The sequence below is a fragment of the Cuculus canorus genome, chromosome Z (genome assembly GCF_017976375.1).
Source record: "Cuculus canorus isolate bCucCan1 chromosome Z, bCucCan1.pri, whole genome shotgun sequence".
Classification (NCBI taxonomy): Eukaryota; Metazoa; Chordata; class Aves; order Cuculiformes; family Cuculidae; genus Cuculus; species Cuculus canorus.
The window spans coordinates 44,738,652-44,761,898 of NC_071441.1; the positions used below are offsets into that span (position 1 = coordinate 44,738,652).

At 43.1% G+C, this 23,247-nt stretch overlaps 1 protein-coding gene across 2 annotated transcripts in view; it reads right to left on the bottom strand.

Moving 5' to 3' along the window:
- Positions 1–20,938, bottom strand: part of LOC104062611 (neuronal acetylcholine receptor subunit alpha-7-like) — a 53,877-nt gene extending 32,939 nt beyond the window's left edge. Inside the window, exons 1-3 of one of the 2 annotated variants that reach the window (XM_009564692.2) lie at positions 20,811–20,938; positions 20,238–20,341; positions 3,232–3,371 (exon numbers count right to left, since the gene is read on the bottom strand). In XM_009564692.2, the coding sequence (XP_009562987.2) occupies positions 3,232–3,371; positions 20,238–20,316 (219 nt within the window). In that variant the 5' untranslated portion in view covers positions 20,317–20,341; positions 20,811–20,938. Of the gene's footprint in view, positions 1–3,231; positions 3,372–20,237; positions 20,342–20,810 lie in introns of those variants that run through there. The other variant, XM_054055381.1, reaches the window with a different exon arrangement.
- Between the last annotated feature and the right edge of the window lie 2,309 nt (positions 20,939–23,247).

The window sequence follows — 23,247 nt, forward strand, 5'->3', positions numbered from 1 at the left end:
CACTTAAAAGTGAGGAAGTCGGTTGCTAAAGCATTAAGATCTGACAGAGATTATGTGAAGAAACTGATGCTACAAGGGCTGTGTCAGACAGAGGATACCACAGGGCTGGATGTTGCCTCCCTTCTGCATCTTCATCTACAGCTTATGGCACAGTTTCTACAGACAGGCATCCTCCAGTTTTGACAGTTATCACTCAAATGAACAATTGTCCCAGTTCAGCACCCTTCCAGCATAGTCAGCAGCTAAACTCAGTGGGTCCCACCCTGGCACACAGGAAAGGGGAAAGGGAAATCAGAGGCAGAGACTGGTAGGTTGGAAACTAACACTAAATAAGCTTTTATAAAACAATAGCAATAAAAAGAAAAAATATAATTAACAAGAGAATAATGAAATATATACAAAACTATCAGAACCAGGCCTGCTGGCAACACAGGGAGTAGAGCTACCTCAAAGGGGGAAAAGGATTCTCGCTCATGAGTTGGCAGGAACCATCAATAGGGATTTAAACTAGCTTCAAAGAGGGAACCAGGCTTACTAGAGCTGAGCCTAGGGGTGGCATGCTGGTGTTGGGGGTGAAATCAATCGCCCAGCTCAAGTGCCTCTACACCAGTGCGTGCAGCATGGGCAACAGACAGGAGGAGCTGGAGGTCACTGTGTAGCAGGATAGCTATGACTTAGTCGTTATCACAGAAACGTAGTGGCATGATTCTTATGACTGGAGTGCTATGGACAGCTATAAGCTCTTCAGAAGGGAATGGCAGGGAAGGTGAGGTGTCAGTGTGGCTCTTTATGTTAGGATGGGATTTGATTGTACAGATGATTGTGATGATAACATTCAGTACTTATGCATAAGGATGAGGGGGAAGGCCAACAAGACAGATTTCCTACTAGAAAGCCACCTGACCAGGATGGAGAGGATGATGAAGCAGCAAACGACTGGTAAAATTTGTTCAATTGCAACCCCTTGTCCTCGTGGGAGACTTCAACTTGCTGGACATCATGCTGCAGTCTATCCAGCCAGTCTATCCAGCTAGCTATGGCTCTCTCTTTCCTTTTCTCCTCTCCTTGCATTCTCTTCTTCTTGCTACAGATTTAACAAGCCAATGCCTACCTTATTCCTAGGAGTTCACCTCTGTAAATAAATTGCTTAAAGTTGATTGGTTGGTGTTGATTTGTCTTAATTTAACCTGAGGAAATCCATGAATTTTAGGGGCCCAGCGCACGACAAACCACACCACACACACACACACACACACAAACACAGAGGACCTCTGTACAATCCAGTTTGGTTTGCAACAAGTCTGAGGGCCATGGGTCCTTACGACCTTCTTAATGCTGGCATATTCTTGCATAGGTTTCTGATTTAGACACCCATGGGAGTCTTTTTTTCTGGATTTTCAAGTTGGTTGGTTTAGCCTTTTGTTGATGCCACAGTCCACTACCAACTGCCAAGAGATTTTCTATCCCTCCCCAGAGAAGGCAGGAATCTTTTTTACATCATGTCAGGTAATCATTTCAAGTGACCTTGAATGTTTTTTCATGCACCATGATTGCAGCTTGCAAGACCATGAAGCTGGAACAAGTCATCAATGCCCTGAGCTGATTAACTTCTAGCATCTGTAGTGTGTGGAGTTGGAGGGGGAAAAAGCTGTGTTTCTGGTGTGTCTGACCATCTGTGTGACCATCTGTGTTACCTGTTTTGTATTGTGGATAATCAAAAGGGAAAATTACAATCAAATTTGTTGTAGTGGACATTGACATAATGTATATACAATACTTAAAGAAATGTTGATTTCCCAGAGGCATGGATATCATATCCACATGTGAAACCCAAATGGAAAAACTTTTTATGTAAGTGGTTTTGACTAACTGACTTTGAAAATGTACAGTCACAACCCTAGGGCTAAAACCTTTCCTTTACCACCCTGAGTCTTCAAATTTCTGCAAGAAAATTCCGTCAGTAAAAGAAGGGCTTAAGCAAGATAGTTGGAGCTAAGATGCCTCTGATAAACCTGAAAATTCTTGATCAAATTTGTTTGAAATCAGCTGGAGGATTTCACTGCTCTTTTCATGAAGAGGACTGTGAGCTCTTGGTGTGAACGAGTGAGTGTTGAGAGTGCTGGAACTCTCTTCCAGTTCAATGCAGTTGCTAACATTTTAAAACAGAAAGCTGCTTACCCTGCCTGAGTGGCTGCTGCCTGCCTCCAGGAGCACAGGAACTGGCTTGAGCTGCCACTTGTACAGCACAATGCTGAGGGGCTAGAATTTCAGGGTCCTGCTTGCCCTTCCAGGGAGAGCATCTGCTGCACAATGCATTTCCAGAAAGACTGTAAGAACTTCAAAAACTTTAAATATTTGAGACATCTGTCAAATTGATATGCAGCTACAGAAAGGTTTGCACACTCTCTCTATTCGTTGTTCCCTCCATGATAGCTATGGTATATTGGAAACCAGTCCATAATACTGACTATGATAAGGGTGGGATGAGGAAAGGAGTGTTCCACTGTTTGCTATGTTGACAGGGTGAACATGGTCAAAATCGTTCCCCTGGTGTTTTTTTCCATGTAGATGGAAGAAATTCTCCCTATAAATCATGGTTTCTTATACAGAAACTTCTTCACAATAAAAAAAAAAAAAAACGGATTTGGATTAATATGTTAACATTTTCCATGAGTCAAATCTCCAGTTTTAAAAAAGCATATTGCAAGGCAATTAGAGGTCTGTGCCTCCAGATCTTGCTTTTCTATATATCTAACCTCATCTCAGAGCAGGCTCCTTCAGCTGCAGTGCATGGTAAAGACATGATGGGAGAAAAGGCCAGTGCCATTGCAATGTTTAATGAAAAAGTGTAAGTGTAATGATGCTAGCTTTGAACTGCACATGGTCATCAGTTATTGCACCCTGCGCGGTTCTGAGAACATATCATTAATAATTTGTAGTAACACATGGTTTCCAATCTATTGAATTCTGTTTCCTTTTAAAACAAATGGAAAAGACTACATAATTCATCTCCTTGCAATTCACGTTGTATCCGAGATGGATGTGGATTTAGGAGGATATTGTGCTCTGAAGTGTCAAAGCATGTACTCCAGCATTTAGCAAGGCTGCTTAGCCAAAGTCAGCTTTCACCCCTGATAGCCTGATAAAGAGGAAAAGTACAGTCCCTACATGAGAGATCAGATTTGTTACGCTAAATGGGTGCTGTAGAAAACGGAGCAGCGAGTAACTTACCACATCAATTATCTGCAGCAAAGAAAGCTGGAGCTCAACTACAAGAGGCTGGGAGTCATTCACTACAGGTCGTTCAAGGCGATTGTAGTTTCTCAGTAGTTCTCTGTACAAGCGTCTCTGGCTTTCACCCTGCTGAGAGACTAGTGAAAAAGAAAGACACCCTTTACTGGATGAGAACTGGATGGGGCTGGTTACGTTCTCCCCATTCTGCCCATTTTGTTAAAAAAACCCTCTTAATGAGTTTGTAATTTGAAAGCTGTTCCAAAAAAAAAATCCCAAGATTTCTGACCAGGGGTGTAACAGACACAGCTTTTCTGAATATGTGACTATTGAGCTCTTAAAAAAACCAACTACTAACACCCTAACTCATTGTTAACACTTAGAAACTCCTGACCAGCACATGGGGCTCTGAGTAAATGTCCCCCTCCCTTGGTGCTCCTGTTACTGATGCTCAGTGGAGATGTAGCTCCAAAACCACCAGACGGCTTCCTGAAGCACAGTCAGAGGCTTTCTACTTACTTGTTCTTATTTCCTGTAGACTGACTGCTATAAGTTTACGCTGGTATAACTTGGACATACTATGTGTTTACCCAGCATGAATAACAGGTTCTTATTCCTTGGAGTTGATGTATCAGGCCTTTTGCTGTGTTCAGAAGACTGTAGCAAGCACTCTTCACTCCCTCAGTTTTGTGTGGCAGTCTTTGCAGGCTTTTGGTTACTTACGTTGCCTATTTCCCTTCTGATGGCAGCACACTTTGTAAACAGCTAGTGAGGTGATGGTGTGAAAACTAGAGTATTTGACTTCATTCACAGACATTATGATTAATATCTTTTTGATAATGCGAACAAATTGTAACAAACAGATCTGCCTTCTCCAGACTTACTGTGCTCAGCATACCTTGCAAACCTGAAACAAGCTACTCTCCGACATAGCAGCCATGCCTTTTAAAGCTAATAATAAATGTAGTTTATAAACTGTTTAATTTGTGTTCTCTTCAGTTTTCCTGATACTAAAAGCGCCTTTACAGCTTTCTAGTATGGCAATGCCTGGTGAATAAGGAGGAAGAGTATTCCTGCTTATTTTGGTAAGTTACATGAACATATTACCCTCATGGTCCCTTTCTGCTCTTGCACAATACATCACATGATCAAGGGAACCCAGAACAGCAGTTGCTGACATGTCACTTTTGGATGCTGTATTATCACCATCAGCAAAGACAAGTTCTGGCTATAGTATCTCTCCTTCTACTCCTTAAACAAGCTTCCCTGCAAGGCAGTGATTCAGGTGTTCTGTTATGGTCTTGGTACTTGCTTTCCAGAGGCTCAGTAGACCCCAACCCCTTGTAAGATCCTCTGTGGAAAGGAAACCAGTGAAAATAACTACAAATTGTTCTATGGGGAAAAAAAAGCTGTGTATTTTGAGCAAATTTGCTGACCTTTCACTCATCTGCCCACTCCACCACCACCACCACCATGCTGCATTCCTGTGCTTTAGGGAAGAAATGTCTGCCTGTACTATTGCTCTCATCTTGAGTACTTATGTAATATTTGTCTCTAACCTTCCTTTAAACTGGCTGCCTCAGCTTTTAGGAGGGAAAACTACCTTTCATCAGTCTCTGGAAGTCAGCTGGGCTGCTAGAGTGCCCTGGAACCATCACTGTCATGGTGCATTAAAGCAGCTGCTCCTCGTTCCCCCGCCTCTCCCCCCCCCAAGGGAGGTCTAACTTGGCAAGATCTGAGCCTAACCCTTTGCTGTGCGCTTCGGGAAGATGTCTTTGTACAGTGTGCTCCAACCATGCTGAAGCCAGGCCCCTTTCCGCATTAAACTTCGTCATCTGAAATAGCCTGTACTGAAATATTGCAGTTTTGCAGCTAGCTTTCCATCCTTTCTTCAGTTCTTCCCTCTATAATATGATGCTATTACTTTGCGACCTCTTGTATCCAAAATTGTTAACATATCCTTAGCTGATGAATCCTTAGCCTGCCGAACTGACATTGGTGACCATATGCTTGTATGTTGCATGTTTTTTTCTTTCAAAATTGCACAGATTCAGAAAGATTGGAGGCTTTGGGGTGTCCTGGAAATAGCCATGGCAGCTGTTGTTATCATGAAGACCTTGGTAGTCTAATGATACTACTGCCTCTCTGCTACAGCTGCTTTGGAGAAGGAACTGAGATGGGTGACAAGTTAGACCTGTGTTTTCATATGCTTTTTCTTTAAATTCGAATCTTCTAATACTTAATGTTTCATACTCCAGAGAGATCTTTGTTTTTTCCTCTCTAATGCTTGTGCTAACACATTGTGACACTACATCTCTGTGTGCTAAATGAACTGTTTGCTGGTGATGGGGAAGTCTGGATCTTTCAGGATTTGTAGTAGAATAAGAGCTACCATTGCTGACTCCTCAGTCACAGAAATGTAACGAAAATCAGTGGCACTGTTTCACTGTTTAAATTAAGCTGGAAGCTTGAGGTTCCCAAGTCAGCCTCCCAAATGCAGTGTCAGACTTACTTGCCTATGTATGCTACAGGTAAGTACAAGTAACTGGCAAAGCGCATGGTGCTCTCTAGATAAAGGATCTATGAGAGAGCCTCTTATGACCCCAGACAGAATCTCCTATATTTCTGAACTGTCTTTGAACTGGTAGGAAAACAAACAGTCTCATTAAAATCTGAGCAAAGAGCACTGTATGTTTATTTCAAGTTTAGCAAGACTTTTGACTTCACTTCTGAGAATATCCTCTTAGACATTTGTCTATGCCTTACAGGCCAGATGAGCAAACGGTGAGGTGGACTGAAAAGTGGCTGAACTGTCAGGCTCAGAGGGTTGTAGTCAACAGCATAAAGTCCAGCTGAAGGCCAATCAGTGGCAGAGTACTCCGGGGACAGATACTGGGGCTTATGCTGTTTAACATCATTATGAATCATGAGATAGTCATACTTTCAGATGGTACAAAACGGGGAGGAATGTATGTTACAGTACACAGGCTTGCTGCCATTCAGAGGGGCCTGAAAAACTGGAAAAATGGCTGAAAGAAACATCATGAAATTCAGTGGAAAAAAAAAGGGAAAAGTCCCAAACCTGAGGAGAAGTAAGCCCAGGCATCAGGACAGGCTGGAGGCCCACTGCCTGGAGATCAGGCAGGCTGAAAAGCCCTGGGAGTTCTTATAAGTACCAAATCGACCATTAGATGGCAATGCACCCTTGCAGCAAAGGCCGTCAGAACCCTGAGCTGTCTCAAGCAAAGCCTCACCAGTGGTCCAGAGAGGTGGTCCTTACACTCTGCTCAGGGCTGGTGAGACATCTGGATTGCTGGGTCCAGTTCTAGGCTACTCAGTACAAAGGAGAAATGGAGTTACTAAGCCAGGGATTAGACTAGAGGCTCTTTAATGCCTCTTGGAATCTCCTCCCATGCTTTTGCATGTGCGAAGTCTGAAAGAAGCACACCAACTGATCAATACGGCCTATAAACTGCTCGCAGTCTCTTGGAAATCCATGCCATAGCTGGATTTCATCTTTCTTCCTACGATAGAATTGCGGAGAACTGTACAGCCAGGTAACCTTCATAGGAGCTATTTCTCTATTGTAGAATGTTACTGCCTCCTTTCACAGGAGATAAAACATGCAGGTCCTTCCCTGTGAGACCAGGAAACTTTCCAGCTAGGTTGGTACTGTGTGGTATCCTCTGTGCTGGGTCAGAGAATCCTACAATGTTAAAGAAGAATCTGTAGCAAGAAAATAGGGAGGTAACTTCCCAATGGGCTTATTTCTGAAAATCTGTCCTTGCCTCCTTTGTTCCCTACAACATTCTTGCCTTGAATTATTTCAGCAGGAAATAAAGTAAATCTTCCTGCTCTTAGTTTACAGTCTGAGCTCTTCACCCTCTTTATCAAATGCAGACATGTTGCAGTGTCCCAGACACAGTTAGGCCAAGATACTAGGACTGAAACATAGGATAATTGTATATTGTAAAAAAATTTGCAGAGACCTCTTCAGAGCTAACCTAAAAGCAAGTTAATAAGTGCATCCATGTATTTGGATGAAGTGTGGATTCACAGATAGAGGGAGAGAAGTCCATCTGGTAAGTCTTGCACAGATGGTGTCTCATACTGACTGGGAGCCTTCATGGTATCTATAAAGGGGTTTCAGTCCTCTGAGACACTGCAACTAAATTAGATCAGGCTGGTAGTGGCTGATGTCAGCTCACAGTCAGCAGCTGTGCATCCCCATGCTCAATTTCAAACTGAATTCCTCGTGTTCTATCTTCAGTGATGGCAAGGAGAGCTGCATAAAATGTCCTGCACATTTTATGGTGACCTAAGATATGTAGATCTTGATGTAACTCAGATATCTGCTCGGGTTGCAAAGCTTAAAATAAAATAAATACCACAAACTTCTGGGTAGGAAAAAAAATGAAAGAGAAAAGCAAGACAATGAGAAAAAATAAGAAATAATATATAACAAACTCAAAAATTATAAGAAGGAGAGAGAGGAGAGGGGGAGAGGGGGAGCAGGGAGAGGGCGAGGAGGGAGAGGGCGAGAGGGGGGAGAGGGGAGAAGGGAGAGGGAAGAGGGGATAGGGGAGAAGAGTTGACCTACTGGAAAGTAGTTTGAAAGAGAAAGACCTGGGAGTCCTGGTGGAGAAGATAACCATGAGCCAGCAGTGTTCCCCCACGATCAAGATATTCAATGGTATCCTGAGGTGCATTAAGAAGCATGTGGCAAGCAGGTTGAGGGGGGATTATCCTCCCCCTCTACTCTGCCCTTGTGAGGCCACATGTGGAGTGCTGTGCCAGCTCAAGAAGAACAAGGAACTACTCAAAAGAGTCCACCAGTGGAGGGCCATGAAGATGATTAGGGGAGTGGAGCATCTGTCCAACGAGGAGAGGCTGACTGAGCTTGTTCTGTTTAGCCTGGAGAAGAGATGACTGAGAGGGGGTCGTATTAGTGCTTAGAGATATCTAAAGGGCAGGTGTCAAGAGGCTGAGGCCAGACACTTTTCAGTGGTGCAAGGGGCAATGGGCAAAAAGTGGAACACAGGAAGTTGCCCTGAACACAAGAAAAACTTCTTTACTTTGAGGGTCACAGAGTACTAGAACAGGCCTTCCAGGGAGGTTGTGGGATCTACTTCTCTACAGACAGTCAAAATCGGCCTGGAGACATTCCTGTGCAGCCTATTCTAGATGAACATTTGTTAGCAGAGGGGTTGGACTAGATGATCTCCAGAGGTTCCTTCCAACCTCTGCCATTCTGTGATTCTGTAGTTTTCTTTGGCCTGTTGAGAAGGTATAGGGCTCCAGACACACAGCTCTGGGCTGACAACAAACCTCTTCCACCTTCTCTGTCCAGGTGTGATCCTCTGAGCATGGATTGCCTCTTCCATACTTGAGTGTCATCTTGTCCTCCACACTGTGCCAACATAATTCTCCTTGTTCTGTAAGTTTGGGTTTAGATCTGGGGAAGTGCTTGATGGGGCTGAAGGGCTGTTCAGTGTTCTCTGATATGAATGGTTGTCAAAATTGCAGCTGGCTCTGGTCGGACTATCCTTATGCTATCTCCAGGAGGGTCAGTTGCTCCCTCCTTTCTTAGGAGCTGTGCTGATACGTCAGGTCTTGGCTGGTCAACCTTCCTGCTCTGCTTTGCACACGGAGCTCCCTGAGCAACAAGGCAAGAGTTCAGTCTTTGCCAGTTCTGCAAGTTTGCTCCAGAAGTGGTCAGCTCATTGAATGAGCATCTTTGCGTGGGCCACATAATGGGTTTCTATGCACAATAAATAATAAATAAATACTAACAATGGTGTAGGTGGAAAGACATGGATTTCCATTAGGTTTTCAACCACACTACCTGTATTTACTGGTCATTCCACCACTGACTCACAGTGTTCCCTTTTTCTATTTTCATGAATTCTGAAATCTTTGTTAGGCCAGCTGCTACGTGGATGATTTCTAGCTGCTGCTCATTTATTTTGGTAGAGTCCAACACCTTACACAGAAGTTATTTATCTATTTATTTATGCAAGATGATGGGAGATATTGATACCTTTAGGACTTAGTGGTTTTCAGATCAAATATGATACTCTTCCCATGTGACTTTATATTCACACATATGAATGCCAGCAAAATGCCATTACAAAATACACCTTTTTTTAGTTCTCTTCTCAAAAACAGTTCCAAGAACTGTTTTCTGCAGAGCACAGTAAGTTAAAACCAATAGCATATTCCTGGTCCATCACATTGCTGCTTTTAAATATTTTGTTCCCTGATAGCTCATTAAAGATCCTAAATTGCAGCAATATTGTGGCTGTGGTATATATTCAGTTGCCTTGTGCCTCCTGCAGGTGCTGCACCACATCTATGTCCTTTTTTTGTCTGTATTATTACTTTGATACATTCCCTCTGTATGGGTTTGAGGTTTTTTACTGTTTCATAAAAGAAATTGCATGGAGTTCTGGCTAGTTTTGAAAAAATAGAGTCATCATACTGAGAGGTATTGTTACATTTTGTTGTGTAATGATTGTATACAATCTTGTTATAATTGGAAAATTTGCAGATCAAAAGAGCCATTAGGAAAACATATGAGTATCAGAGCTAAATCCTAGAAGTTCCATGTATTTTCCCAGCATTCTACAGAGTCTTCTGCCATAGCTTCCCTTCTATTATTTATATTCATTTTAGTTTATTACTGTACTCTTACAGAGATTTCTTTGGGAACGCAAGTATAAACATCACATGCGGACACTCACTATAAGCAATTACGAATTTGTTGGGGAAGTTACAGGAGCAGTACAGAAAAAAAAGAAGGTTGTTCTGTAGGCAACTTCACCAGCATAAAGAATTGGGATGGCCACAGCACTTAAAACATTTGTGACATATTCTAATGCTCTCATAGCTATAAAAAACCACCTACTTTGTTTTGTATATTTTGCAGATTTCTGAGAATGTAAAGCATGTCACTGCCATATGTCACTTAATCCCCTGAGACACAGATGTGTCCTATCTGCTTTTGTTCTTATGTGCAGTGTTGTTGTTTTTAGCTGTGGCTGTAAATGCATCAGTTCTTTCAATGTCATTTGGTTTAAAAGCATGCCATCCCACCTTCAAGGAAGAGTACTCACATAGGAAACAATAGAATCCCAATAGCCTTAACCTTGCATGCATCTGTGTCTGTGTGTTTGCATGTTATGTATTTGAATACTTTTCTCATTTAAAACCTCTTTTTAATCTGCTTCCCTTCTAGGTAATCTTTAATTCTAATCTTTGGCTCTCGCTATGCAGATTGTTTCTGCATCTTACACACAAAACTCATTAGATATCCAGAGGAATGTGAGAAATGCCATGTTTTCATAGGCAAAAAGGACCTAATCTTCCTGATATTGGTCATTTATGTTCTTTCATAGCAGATAAAGAGCTCCCAGCAGAGACAGGTATTAAAGAGTATGCTAGGACAAGTTTCATCTCAAAGACTTAAGGCACATGACAACATGCTAAAAAGAGAATGTAGGCCATTACATAATGAAAGTACAGGATTATATTTTTGGTCCTGCTGGCTCGGTGCAGATGTTTTAAAGCTTGAGATATGTGTGTAAGTTGAAGAGACACACATTAAGATACTAACAGTGGTTAACTCTATTTTTAGTGCAGTGCTAGTCTACATTAGCTTCATGCAATGTAACTCTAATTACTACAATACTAGGTGTGGAAGACACACAGGCAGAGGGAGTTGGAGGGGGGATTCCCCTTGCTAGACATGTTACAGAGGGCTGTGGCTGTCTGAAGGTGACTCTCAGCAGCCATTATATGATCTGAGGGGGTGAGCAGTAAAGGAAGCCAATGCAATGAAACAAAACTATATGACAAAAGTGAGGTGCTGGTGATATGGTGATCAGTGTACTTGAGTGGGCTTCTGGACTCCCTACTCCCACTGGCTTGCAGAGCTGTTTGTCACATCCCTTCACCTCAATCATGTTTGAGCACCCAAACAAGTAGATCAAGGGAAAGCCCTTCTTGGGACAGCACTATCAACTTCACTAACCAAGTGCTGCCAATGAGGTAGCCATGGCAATCTGCATAACATTCACAAACAGCTTTTTAGAGATACACAAAATCTGCACCTTCCCATCAAAAGCCCACTCAACACTGTGCCAGGCACATGTGGAGAACTGAGATCTGGGAAAACCATATGGGAACAGGCAGGTACAACAGTGATTTCAGTGGAAACAAATAGATAAGTCTGGTTAAGGCTAGTTGGGGTTTGGTTTTTTTTTCCTAAACACAGTGCAGATGATACCAGTGATGGAGTGAAGAAATCTTCAGTTTACTGTGCAACACAGTTCTTTAGGCTCTATTTTCTACTCTAAATATATCACAATGTATCTAGAAAGAAGTTCACATCAGGGTCAGCAGAACCCTCGAAAAGGAGAAAGATAAGTTAACCTGCTAGGAAGGAAAAGGAGTAATTTTGTTGCCAGGACTTGAAGAGAATAAATATTTAAAAACCCAAACCAAAACAATCCAAACCAAAACAAAAACTTTGTTCTCCCAAGCATTATTCCCCAGTCACAGACGTGCTTTTCTAGGCAGAGAAAGCTCGCTCGTTTTTTCACACTTCAGAGGCAAGGCAAGGATTTTTGCCTCAAAACCACCACCCTAGTGTGCTGTTACCAAAGCAGCCATGATATCGTTTAACTTCTCTGCCAATGCTGAGGACAAGTTGGAGTGGAAATGTTACAGACAGTAATATTGTGGAAATGAACCACCTAGTGTGTCCAAAGATGTTGCAGTGGATACTTTTTCCCTTCTGAAGTGCTGGTCAGTGGTTGTGGTTATGAACCCAGAGGCAGCTAGTTGCCTGAAAAACAAAATTTTGGCTTGCCAGCAAGCTGTACTTGCATAGCAACACTAAGTGGCAAAGGTACCAATGGAGCAATATGCAAGGCTAATGATGGCTCCTCCTGCCTTCTTCCCACATCACTCAAGCCTCAGCTGTTGCCTGTGAGCAAAGTGAGATCTGGACTGGCTGCAAGGCACAAGCAAGGCAGAAATGTCCAAAGTGAACATGGGTCTGGGAATACAGAGAAAGTTGCAAGCTTGTCTTTCCAACATCAGAAATTCAAATGCTGGGTAGTGTGAAATATGATGTTAGAGCCCCTTGAAAGGGATAAGGGCTACCCTAATGGAAATTTTGACTGCAACTTGAATGACTTTTTATTTGTCCTCCTTTTCAATGCTTAGTACCTGAACTAGGAAATATGAAGATACATTTTCACAAATGTGAAATAGTTTCCCTTCTTGCGAAGCAGAAATTACGTAAGACATCTATAGATGAAACTCAGCCCTGTGTTAAGCAGTGCTGCTGAGTTTTCACTAGATCAGGCTAAACTTGCTGCCAGTCTACATGAAAGATGCTGTGCTGCTAACTGACTGGTTAAAGTTTGAAGGTTTTGGCAGCAGAAGTGTCCACTATCACAGGATTTTTTCCAAGAGAAAGAAGTCTGAGGCTTTAGTGGTCCAGGTGTTCAAAGACAAAGGAAGCTGTAAATAGAGTGAAGAAAATTCTCAGCAGGGATTCTGAATTTAGTGCACACTGAAGACAAAAGCTGCTCCTAATACTGCCTTGATGAGGTGAATAACTGGCTTTGAGAAAATTTGACTTGTGCCAAGTGAACAAGGTCTGTGGAGATCTAGCCTAGGACATGTGAAATTGTAAGAAGTCCTTTGTTTTGATGGATTCAGCCCAGACTTGCTTATGTGCATATAAAGTGGCTGAGCATGGCCTGTATTGTGAAGTTTACAGATTTTTTTTTTTTCCCAAATTCTGAGAGGCAAGATCACAGTGACAATTGGCCATTGGTGAGTCTTCATCTGTCTGTTTTCAGAATGCTAGATCCTATTGTCTTTTCCTCGGGTTGAGGTCTTGAGCCCTGGTTTTGTTGGGATCAGTGGGGATATGAAATATGCAGTTGTCTTTATCACACCCTTTCAGCCACACCTGCATTGGCTGAGTCACTGATCCTGACTGAGTAAGAGCAGAAGTGAACTACAGTGAAGATTAGGCATTTCTAGACAATGGTAACCTGAGGAGCCTTAATTTGTCTTAACTATACTCTGTTGTTGTAAAGCTTTGGTAGCCTCAGTCTCATGCTCCTGAATTGTGTCAGTGCAAACAAAACAAACTTGAAACGACATAGGTGTCCCATGTGTCCAGGTGGAGTATGACAGCCAACTTGTGATACAGTACATTGCCTGTAGATGTGGGATACTTGGTGACTGAGAGAGATCAAAACTAGCTGAAAAAGCAGAAAATGACCCTGTGCTGTCTGACCTGCTCTCTTGGATTCAGCAATATACAGACTTCCTGAGTCTACTAGAGCAATTCAACCCAAAGGGGAAATTATTTGCTCACGAAGCAAGGGGCCTTCTCTGGCAAAGGATGTCTCCTCTCCTTATCTACAGACCTGTTCTTGTCCAATCTACCCTTTCTTTATCACCCTGCCTTCTCATTGTCACTGTTGGACAAAGTACAAGTAGATCTGATGATAGCAGGAGTGCTGAAGTGCTGGGGCTGAGATACCTATTGAAGAAATTTGAATTATAGTGTAAATAGAAACTGGGGATTCTAATGTCTTTGGAGACTGCATTAGAGGTACATGAAACACTGCTGCAGAGAGTATGTTGCAAGATATCTGGTTTATTAAATTAGAAAGATAAGTCTTTTGCTCAGAGCTCTTGAAGTTGTCCAATTCCCCTTTATGAATCATGTGGAAAACCTGAACAAGAATGGTTCTAATTCAAACTTGCTGCCCATTTGCTACTTCAAATACTGACAACTGCAAACCACCTAAATATTTACCTCATTTCATTTTTTATCTCCTCTTCCAATTGGTACAGCTGCTCAAGCTAGATTTCAATTCGCTGATGACTTTCCTGAAATGACTTTATATTCAGGGGAATGTACTCCATCATTTATCACAACCTGCTCCGCCACTTTGCAGAATTAGGATGAGAAAGTTCTCCAGATGGAGCACAACATGACTAAGAATTATTGAGTGTGTATTCTGCATCATTATATGACCTCCCACTTCTGGGTTTTTTTTTCCCCAAACCTACTGAGTCAGAGGTGATGAAAAACAGCATCCTCATCTACAGCCAGCCTATACGCAACATCAGTAAAACTCACTGCAGTACACACAGTTAGTTCTGTGCCTAATAAAGCCTCCGCAGGGAGCACAAGACACACACTGACTCTATGGAGTGAGTCAGGTGGAGGCCACTGAGACAACAGGCTGATGGAGCACAACATGTCTGATGAGAAGTGCAAAGGCATGCCTTTGATCGGCTTGAGGATGGGAAAGCAAGGTTGCCTTCAGCTGCCATGAGAATGGGATTTATGATGAAGCAAAGAAATTTTTCCGGGAGATGCACAAGGACAGCACTAATAAATACAAGTTACATCATGGGGTGCTACCAGGGTAACGGGAACACTTTTTTCTCTGAACAGTACTCATGATAGAGAAGACCACTGTCCTTGGAGATTTTCCCAGCTTAGATGCCCAAGAAGCAGACTAATAGAGCTGCCCATGCTCTGAGAAAGGCAGTTGGACCAGGCAACCTCTGAAGATCCCTTCCAGCCAAATTATTCTACTAGTCTATGAATCTGTATAGATCAGATTCTCTCCCACCTCAGCTGACACAAACATATCTTTTCCAAATTATAACATATTTTTCCTTCTTGACATGGTGGAGATTTAGGCTTTAGGCTATTTTGAACCTTAAATGGGGTAAGATCTCCTCAAGCCTGTCTCTTCCTTCTAATTCCTTTTTCTGTCCATATATATATCACATTAAGGACAGAAATGAGAACTGTGGCTTTCTCTGCAGCTTTCTGGAATGCAATAAGTACTGAAGACGTCCATTTCAGCATTCTAGTAACTACAGTTTCTCTAACTGAGCAAAGGCAATTGATAGCAAGGCAGGACAGAGTCACCTGCACCTCACCATTGGCATGCATAGTGATGCTGACTACAAGTTCTCTTCCCATTGCAACTTACTGACTTAATTACAAGACTTAAGTGAGAAGACTCATTTCCAAACACATCATCTGGTCTTGGTTTCAGCCTTGTTACCAGCTGCTTTGGTCCATGAAGAAAGTACTTGTTAAGCTAAACTCTTTCTTCAAGCCATAGTTACTCAGGAGTATGTCCCAAACCAGCAATAAATTCCTGTCTACCCCTTCACTCCCAGGGATCCTACTGATTGCCAGTGCTAGCTGTAACAAACTCAGGTATATTTGCTCTCTTCCTTAATTAGATTTTGCAGGATCAGTAGGCATCCTTGAACAACCATGTCAGGAGTGATGCAAAGGGTTTTGTTCTACTTTAATCACATCCTAGAGATTAAGAGACATTATATCTCCCTCCTTATTTTTAATATAAAATGAAATTCTGCATTAACTCTCAGTTCAGGACATACAGTGAAACTGAATGGTATTTGGGTGCATGCATGTTAGAACAAACCAGAGGAACAAAAAAGTTCTGGAGCTGTCTTTAGGGCATGAACCTGTGCCTGGAATAGGAACTGCTGCTCTGAGACCATCAGGAGGCCCCCTGCACTGGAGCAGTGCTGTAGGTTTCCAAAGCACCATCTGGTATCATCTCAAAGACCAGATGAGTGCTACTTTCTCATGCACTGTATCTGCTTCTGGGGCCCTCTCTACATGTGTAGTGCTACACCAATAGGTACATATAGCAATAGGTGCTGGTGATGCCAGAGGCCATGTGCTTTTTCCGGACATTCCCACTTTTTATAGTGAGCTTTGCAGTGAGTTAATACAGGAAGATTTAGCCCAGATCACTTTAGCAACTATGCATGGAAATACTCTCCTGGAGCCTGATGACTTCCCACAAGCCTAGGGCAGCTCCACAGTTATATCCCTGCCTACAAAAATACAGAGCAGCCTTAGAGCTGTGCCAGTGAACACACATAGAAGATTAGTCACTGAAAATGAAGTCTGGTTCACTGAGCTGAAAAGTCAGTCTCAGGAGGCAAGTATGTACAGAAACTTACTGTAGCAGGTATAATGTATATTCTCGGAGGAAAAAATCTCAGAAATTTGCCTAGTACTCTGCCTGCCTGTCAAATCTGTTGACACACGTTTCTATACTGGTTTTCTTGATCACAGAGCAGAATGACACCTATAAACAGACATGTGCTATGACAAGTATATTCAGTCCTGTCTGAGTCCATGAGTATGTGTACTATGCCTTAGTACATTCTCAGAATCCAGAGTGACCAGAGTCTCGGATCTGTGCTCCCAGATGTTACAGTAATGTCAGGGATCTGGCAGTAACTTCCCATTTCTGCAAGGTGCATGTGTGGCATCTTTTTAGTCAATATGGAAGAAAAGACCTACTTGTACAAGCAAAGGTCTTCCTCATATCTTTCCTATTTTTAGCTTCTGTGGATGGCATTGTTGTCTTTGAAACTGTGTGTCATTCAGTGTGGTGATACAACTGAGAGCATCAATCTAGAGAATGTGAAGAACTGAGGTGAATGTGACCTTCAGATCTCAAATTAAGAGTATGAAAGAGTCTAAATTATCGGAGTTTAACACCTTGTTTAGTCTGGTAAGCACTATGAGAACTGAAAGCGGAGCTCCTTCACTAATCTCCTAAATTACTGATTACACAACATTGCAATCTATGAAGGCACAGGACTTCTCACATCAACAAAGCCTTTTTGGAGTAAACTGGTTTGATTAATGCAGCTCAGAGCAGTTCCATCAGTTTCACCCAGCTGAGGCCCAAAGTTCAGACTCCATATGTCCTTATGTATGTATAGTACCAACTTTGGTTCTTCCTGCTACACAGATATTTAAGTTCATAACACCTCGTGCTAACCAGTTCACATTAGAGAAATTGAACCTCAGCAGCCAAAACTGGCATTTCTGAACTGTCTTCCCAATGCTACTGCTGCTGCAGAAATAGCACCTACTTGCATGGAAGTGAACTAAGAACATACTTGTGGTGATTTGCTCCTAGGCATCATCAGTTGTGTTCTGATGTGATCTAATTGCATTCTGAGCTCATCTAATTCAGCAAAGCTGTCAGAAAGCATGAAAGTATTGTACTGCAAGAATGCAACTCTATCATCTCATGAGCGAGTCAAAGAAAAGTTGTTTTGCAATGGCTGGGTATACCAAGCCAGGCTGAGTAACTTCATAATTTACATCTTTTCACTGGTTAGCTTGCTTGCAGCATGCCTTGCCAAAACGTTTTTGCCAAATACTGCTGAGCACTCATGTTCCCACCAGACTGCAGATGAGGGGTCCTGTCCCCAGGTTGCCTTTGACTTTGCTGGGCTTTTCAAAGCCACGTGGCCAGAATATCACCCTTACTTCAGGCTGCACAGAGCAAAGAAATTAAGAGGTCTGACTCTGTTCTGTGTGACTTGTGTGGCACTTCAGTGGCCTCACTTAAAACAAGGACATAAAAGCACAGTAATTAGAATGCATGGGTTGACAGCAGACTAACAAAGTGCATGTTCAACTTCCTCGGATGTTCAAACCTAGCAAAACCCTGTGCACTGATCTAAAAGTAACACTCCTCAGAGAAGCTGGGTGCCCATGTGGTTACTGGGACATGTTTCTCAGGAGGAGAACTCCCTCACAAGGTCATCTGCACCCTGGCTTCCAGGCTGCCTTGCGCTCAGAGAAAGGAGCAGTAGTGGGTCTGATCCCTCCCTTCCAGTCTCTCCCTGGAGCAGAGTTTTCAGGTCCCTCCACCTGAGGTTGATATGCAGCTGCTGGGACTTACAGCAGGTCCTTCAGTCCTCTGGACACCCCTTCAGGGATTGTGCCTGGCCTCAAGGGCCAACCATCTCCAAGAGACATCATCTGGGGTGCGAGGAGGCTGAGAACCAGTTTCCTAATTTTTCGTGAGGTCCATGTCCCAAGAAAGCATCACTAGCTCCAGGCTTTTCAGAAAGGAGGTCTGCAATAACCCAGTATGAATGACTTGTCTAGCAAGGCTCCTAGCAGCAGTGCAAGCAGAGTCAAGTTGAAGCAAAAGGTGGAAAGGACAGCAAAAATGACCAAGATCTCCATGGTTTGGTTTGGTTTACTTTTTATCTTGCCTTTTACACAGCTCTTCTGTCAAGTAGCCTTGCAGCAGTTTTCAGTAGCTGAGAAATTGTTATGAATTCTGTTGAAACAACTCAGCACTATGAGACAGTGATGTTAGTTATCATGGACTGGCTGTGACTTCCATGCAGGTGCATTGAGGAATCCTTGGGGAGTTCATTTGAAGCTTACTGTTAAAAGATTCTGCTACTGACAACATGCTAAGATCATTTGGACTTTTTTCTCTTCTTCTCCAAGTGCAAAATTCCTGGGGCTTATCTTTCCTTTTCTTTTATTTTTTCTTTTCCTTAAAAACAAAAAAAAAAAGACTATCGACAAAGCAGAGGTCAAATACAGACCACTGTAAACAGAGGTTCATTTAATTCTGCTTTCACCGTTGTCTGTAAAAGTGCATACTCATAAACAGCTGTTAAAAGCACCTAACCAAAAATCCTCTGAATTGTTTATAAAATTTTTGTGTCTTCACGTGTCACAAAGAGAAACTAACTATTCCTTCTGAGGAATTAGTAATTACTCAGCATTTAAAAGGCAGTATTTACACAATGCACATCTGCTCAAAATGGGACTGCACACAAAGTAAATCATATCACAACTAGCTGCCATCACCTGCCTGTTAGCTCAGCTCCTGAAGTATCACAGAAATGCCTCACAAAAAACATAGCAAGTTTCTTGATTTAGCAGGGTGGGGAAACATTTTTCTGCAAAACTATTTCTACATTAGGCAGCTGAAATGTGGAGTTGTAACAATGAAATGCATGTATGTTTTGCAGATTCAGATAAACTAATGAGGAATTATCTGTTTGGCAACAATATATATACACATTTCTCTGCACTTCTGAAATATGCACACCACTTTCTCTGCTTTAAAAAGACAATGCATAAATCATAAGTAACATGACATAGTCCTTCACACCAGGAATTCTCAAGTTTTAGAATTTATTGTTGCTGTAGGCATGGATGTTTCATATACCAAGCTGCTAGGAACCAATAAAAGCATGTATTGTGTAGAATCCTAAACATTTTTCAGTACTATGGCTATTTCAACCTCCCTTCTCATTTAAAAATTCTTTATTTAGTCTTGCAGTCCTCTATGTTTTAGAAGAATCACAGAGTTCCTAATTTTGTTTGTAATACGTTGAAACTTCAGAAGACGGCTTGGTCAACATTGACACCTTAGACTACAGAAGTTTATTATTATTTTTACGAGAAGCATCCAGCTTCTAATAAATCATATATTTCATATAATAACTCATCATTGCTTGGAAGGGCTCTTATTAAACATACTAAAAGTTAAAAGAGAAAACCAAACCAGGAATAGTAAATGTATGTGTTTATGCAGCTGTAAATCTTCAAATGATGGATAGAAAGCAAACCGTTAAGAATTTTCTTCTGGTCGTTTTACTCTGTAAACCAACACCATTTCACCTTCATATCTATAGGGTTCTCACAGTGATTCTGTCCGGCCTCGAATTATAATTTCTTGTTTCCAAAAAAACGAATAGGTTAAACTTTTAAATGAGAGAAAGAACATATTCCTTTTGAAACACAATCATTTAAATTAATTTCTGAAAGTGAAAGTTACTCACTTGTCATTAAAAAAAAAAAACAGATTTTTTCCTTTTTTAAAAGAAGGTGCCCAGCACTGTAAGATCCACAAACTTATTATTATTACAAAACTCAGTGGGACCAGCACTGGACTCTAGCGAAGTTTAAACAACAAGCACATTCTGAAAACAGAGTTACAGTAGGACGTGACTAGTGACTGGAAAAAATAAAAGAAAAAGCAAAACCAAAACCCCAGAAAGTCCAACCCCATCCCCCCAAAAAAAAGCAAAACAAAAAAACCCTGGATGACTACAGATAAACTTACCTTTAAAGAAAGACAGGAACAAGGAGGCCCAGAGGCATAGTCCGGAATAAATGAATCCCAAGCACTTTTCTGTGAGCATTGTCGAAATAGGTTGGCTACCCTTCCTGAGCAGAGAGTGAAAGAGGATGAAGTGTTGAAGACAGCCTGCAATGACTGATGGATTTGGCAATTACAGTAACAAGGCATCAAACCAGCTTCCCACCAGGAGAGAGAAGTGCATTTGGTTGTGCACTTCTCCAGTCCCCGGAAGCCAAATCAGCTCAGTGCTGGGACAGTAAATCCAATCACAAAGGGGCTGGTTACTTTGCTTGGGACTCACAGCACCAGGCACCCTGAGCCTTTTCTTGGTCAGAAGCAAATGCTAGTGATCCCCGCACACAGCTGTGTGTGTGCAGCAAGGAGGGGGAATGTGCTGCCGGGAGATTCTTTCCACATCCCCAAAGATTGTACCCAACCCGATACAGCACGTCTGCAGCACTTCCAGTGCTTGCACTCGAGTGCCTCTAGAGCTGTTTCCCAGCAAAATGAGCTTGTGTCCCTCTCTGCTCTCTCTCAGCTGCTAGTGCAACTTACAGCTAGCATCCGTGGCATGGTCCCTCTGCCACGCACCTGCCCTTTCTCCCAGGAGAGGTGACTGGGGAGACTACATAGGGCAGAAGCTGGGGAAGATGAAACTAGCCCGTCTGCTGCCTTTTTAATCCACCCCTTCCTGCAATCACTTCTACCAGACGCAGGGAACTGCCCTGAATGCCCTTTTCCCCAGCCACCTACTGCTGCTGGCTGTCCATTGCGGAAATCTGCACACACACCACCTTCCCTGGGACAACTCACCTCTCTCTCCTCACTCCATTTTACATTCACCAACCAGGCAAAGACCAGTCATGTCATGTCACATCATTTCTCAACATTCAGGTTTTTTGACTTTTTTTGTTGTTCTGCCTATTCTGCACATTTCTCTTTCACTGAGAACAGGTGCAGGAATTTGCAGTCCCCCTTGTTGAAGTTCTTGGGGCTCCTGCCTTGGGAGGGTATGACACTATATTGATCCAGAGAGCAGCAGTCATGACTCCATGCAGCAGAAGTGATTTGGGTGCTGCCATTAGTGACACTGCATCAGGCAGAGCCCTGGGACATGAGGACAGAGGCTGTGGCTAAAAGGAGGACAGCCCTGGGCTGAGGAGTAGAGGGGCATAGGCTGCCCCTGGAGATTCACAGTCTAAATACATATGTCCTGGGACCACCTGCAGAGATGCAGACCTTGAAATGGGCAGCACTTGCCTTTTTGGGGAACAACAAAATAGTAGCTAGCATATGCCCCGTCTCTGAAGGTATTCAAGGCCAGGTTGGATGGGGCCTTGAGCAGCCTGACGTAGTGGGATGTGTCCCTGCCCATGGTGGGGGGACTGGAACTAGATGATCTTTGAGGTCTCTTCCAACACAAACCATTCTATGATTCTATGATTATATGAATCCATTATCATCAACATCCCAGCCATCTCTGCCAAGAGGGGGGTGCATCGCCCAGTCAGAGAGCTGGACCTCACAAAGGATGCCAGCAGGACCAGGAGTGATCAGATCAGGGCAAAGGGAGCCTGCGAGAGCACAGGGCTAAGTCCCGTGGAGGTACAAGGCCCCATGGAGGTCCAAGGGGCCCCAGGCACCTGTGTCAGGGTTCAGTTGCAAGGCCACATGTCTCACTTCCATGGCACTTCAGCCAGGTCTGAGGAGCCTTGCAATAGCAGAATGAGGGCAAAAGGTCCAGTAAGTACATAGGGCGGCCTCCATGGCAAATAAATGAGTGGAAGGTGGCCCTCAGAGACCAGTGGGGCAGGCCCCACTGGACAGGAATCAGGGCTTAGACTATGCCTCAACTAGGAGCAGAAGATCAGGCATCACAACACTTAAATTGGGAAAAAGAAATCCTACAGACTCGTAGTGTAAGGACCCATGGCACTCAAATGAGAAGAAAGACCCCTGCAAAAGCAGGAGCCCAGGAACAATGCTGCTTTCCTCTGGGGAAAAATGCCTTCCAAGAGCATAAGACCAAGTCTCACAGCACTCAAATGAAAGAGGGCCATTGAGACCAGCCAGGTGGCCTCAACAGCATTCGAATCAGTGCAGAGAGGGCATGCAAAGCACAGGACCAGGCCTCATGATGCCCTGCTTATGGAAAAGAGACCTTGCAAGGCCAAAGGGACTTGCTGTGTTGCACCCAAAATACAGCAAAGAGCTGCTGAGGCAGCTGTGGGCAAGATCACATGGAGCTTCAAGGCCCCAAGATACCTGCGTCACTGAAAAGATGACCTGCGAAGGCCGAGCATCAGGCCACCTGTTACTTTTATCAAAGGAATGAGGCCCTGCAAGAAGAGAGCACCAGGCACTATGGCACTTAAACCAGGAAAAAGAGGCCTGAGTCCCTTAATTCTCAAATGAGGAGAAAAATGTCCAGCAAGACCAGTCATCCAGTCTCAGTGATGCTCAAATTATTGCACAAGTGCCCTTCAAGACCAAAGGGACAAACCCCATGGTGCTCAGATCAGGAGGTTGTAAGAGTAGCAGACCTGTTACTACAGCACTCAAATGATGCCCTGGTCCTGCAATCTTGCTGAACCAGGATACATGACACCCTGCTGAAAGGAAAAGGGGCTCTGCAAGAGCAGATGGACATGCCAATGCTGCAGTGCTCTGGGGGAAGATGCACTCGGAGAGCACATGTCCAGGCCCCATGACAGAGGAATCAGGACAAAGAGATTATGCAAGATCAGTGGTGTTCTGCTACAAAGAGACCGTGTGAAATTGGAGGGACAGGCCACACAGCACTAGAATCACTGCAAAAGGTCCATGCCCTTTGGTTGCTCACTTGAGGGAAAGAGCCTTGTAAGACTAGAGAGCAAAGACCCATGCTGCTCAGATTAAGGCTTAGAGACCCTGCAAGGACCAAGGGATAGTCTCCATGAAAGCTGAATCTGGGCAAAGAGATTGAACAGGAGCAGAGGACCCAGCCTCATGG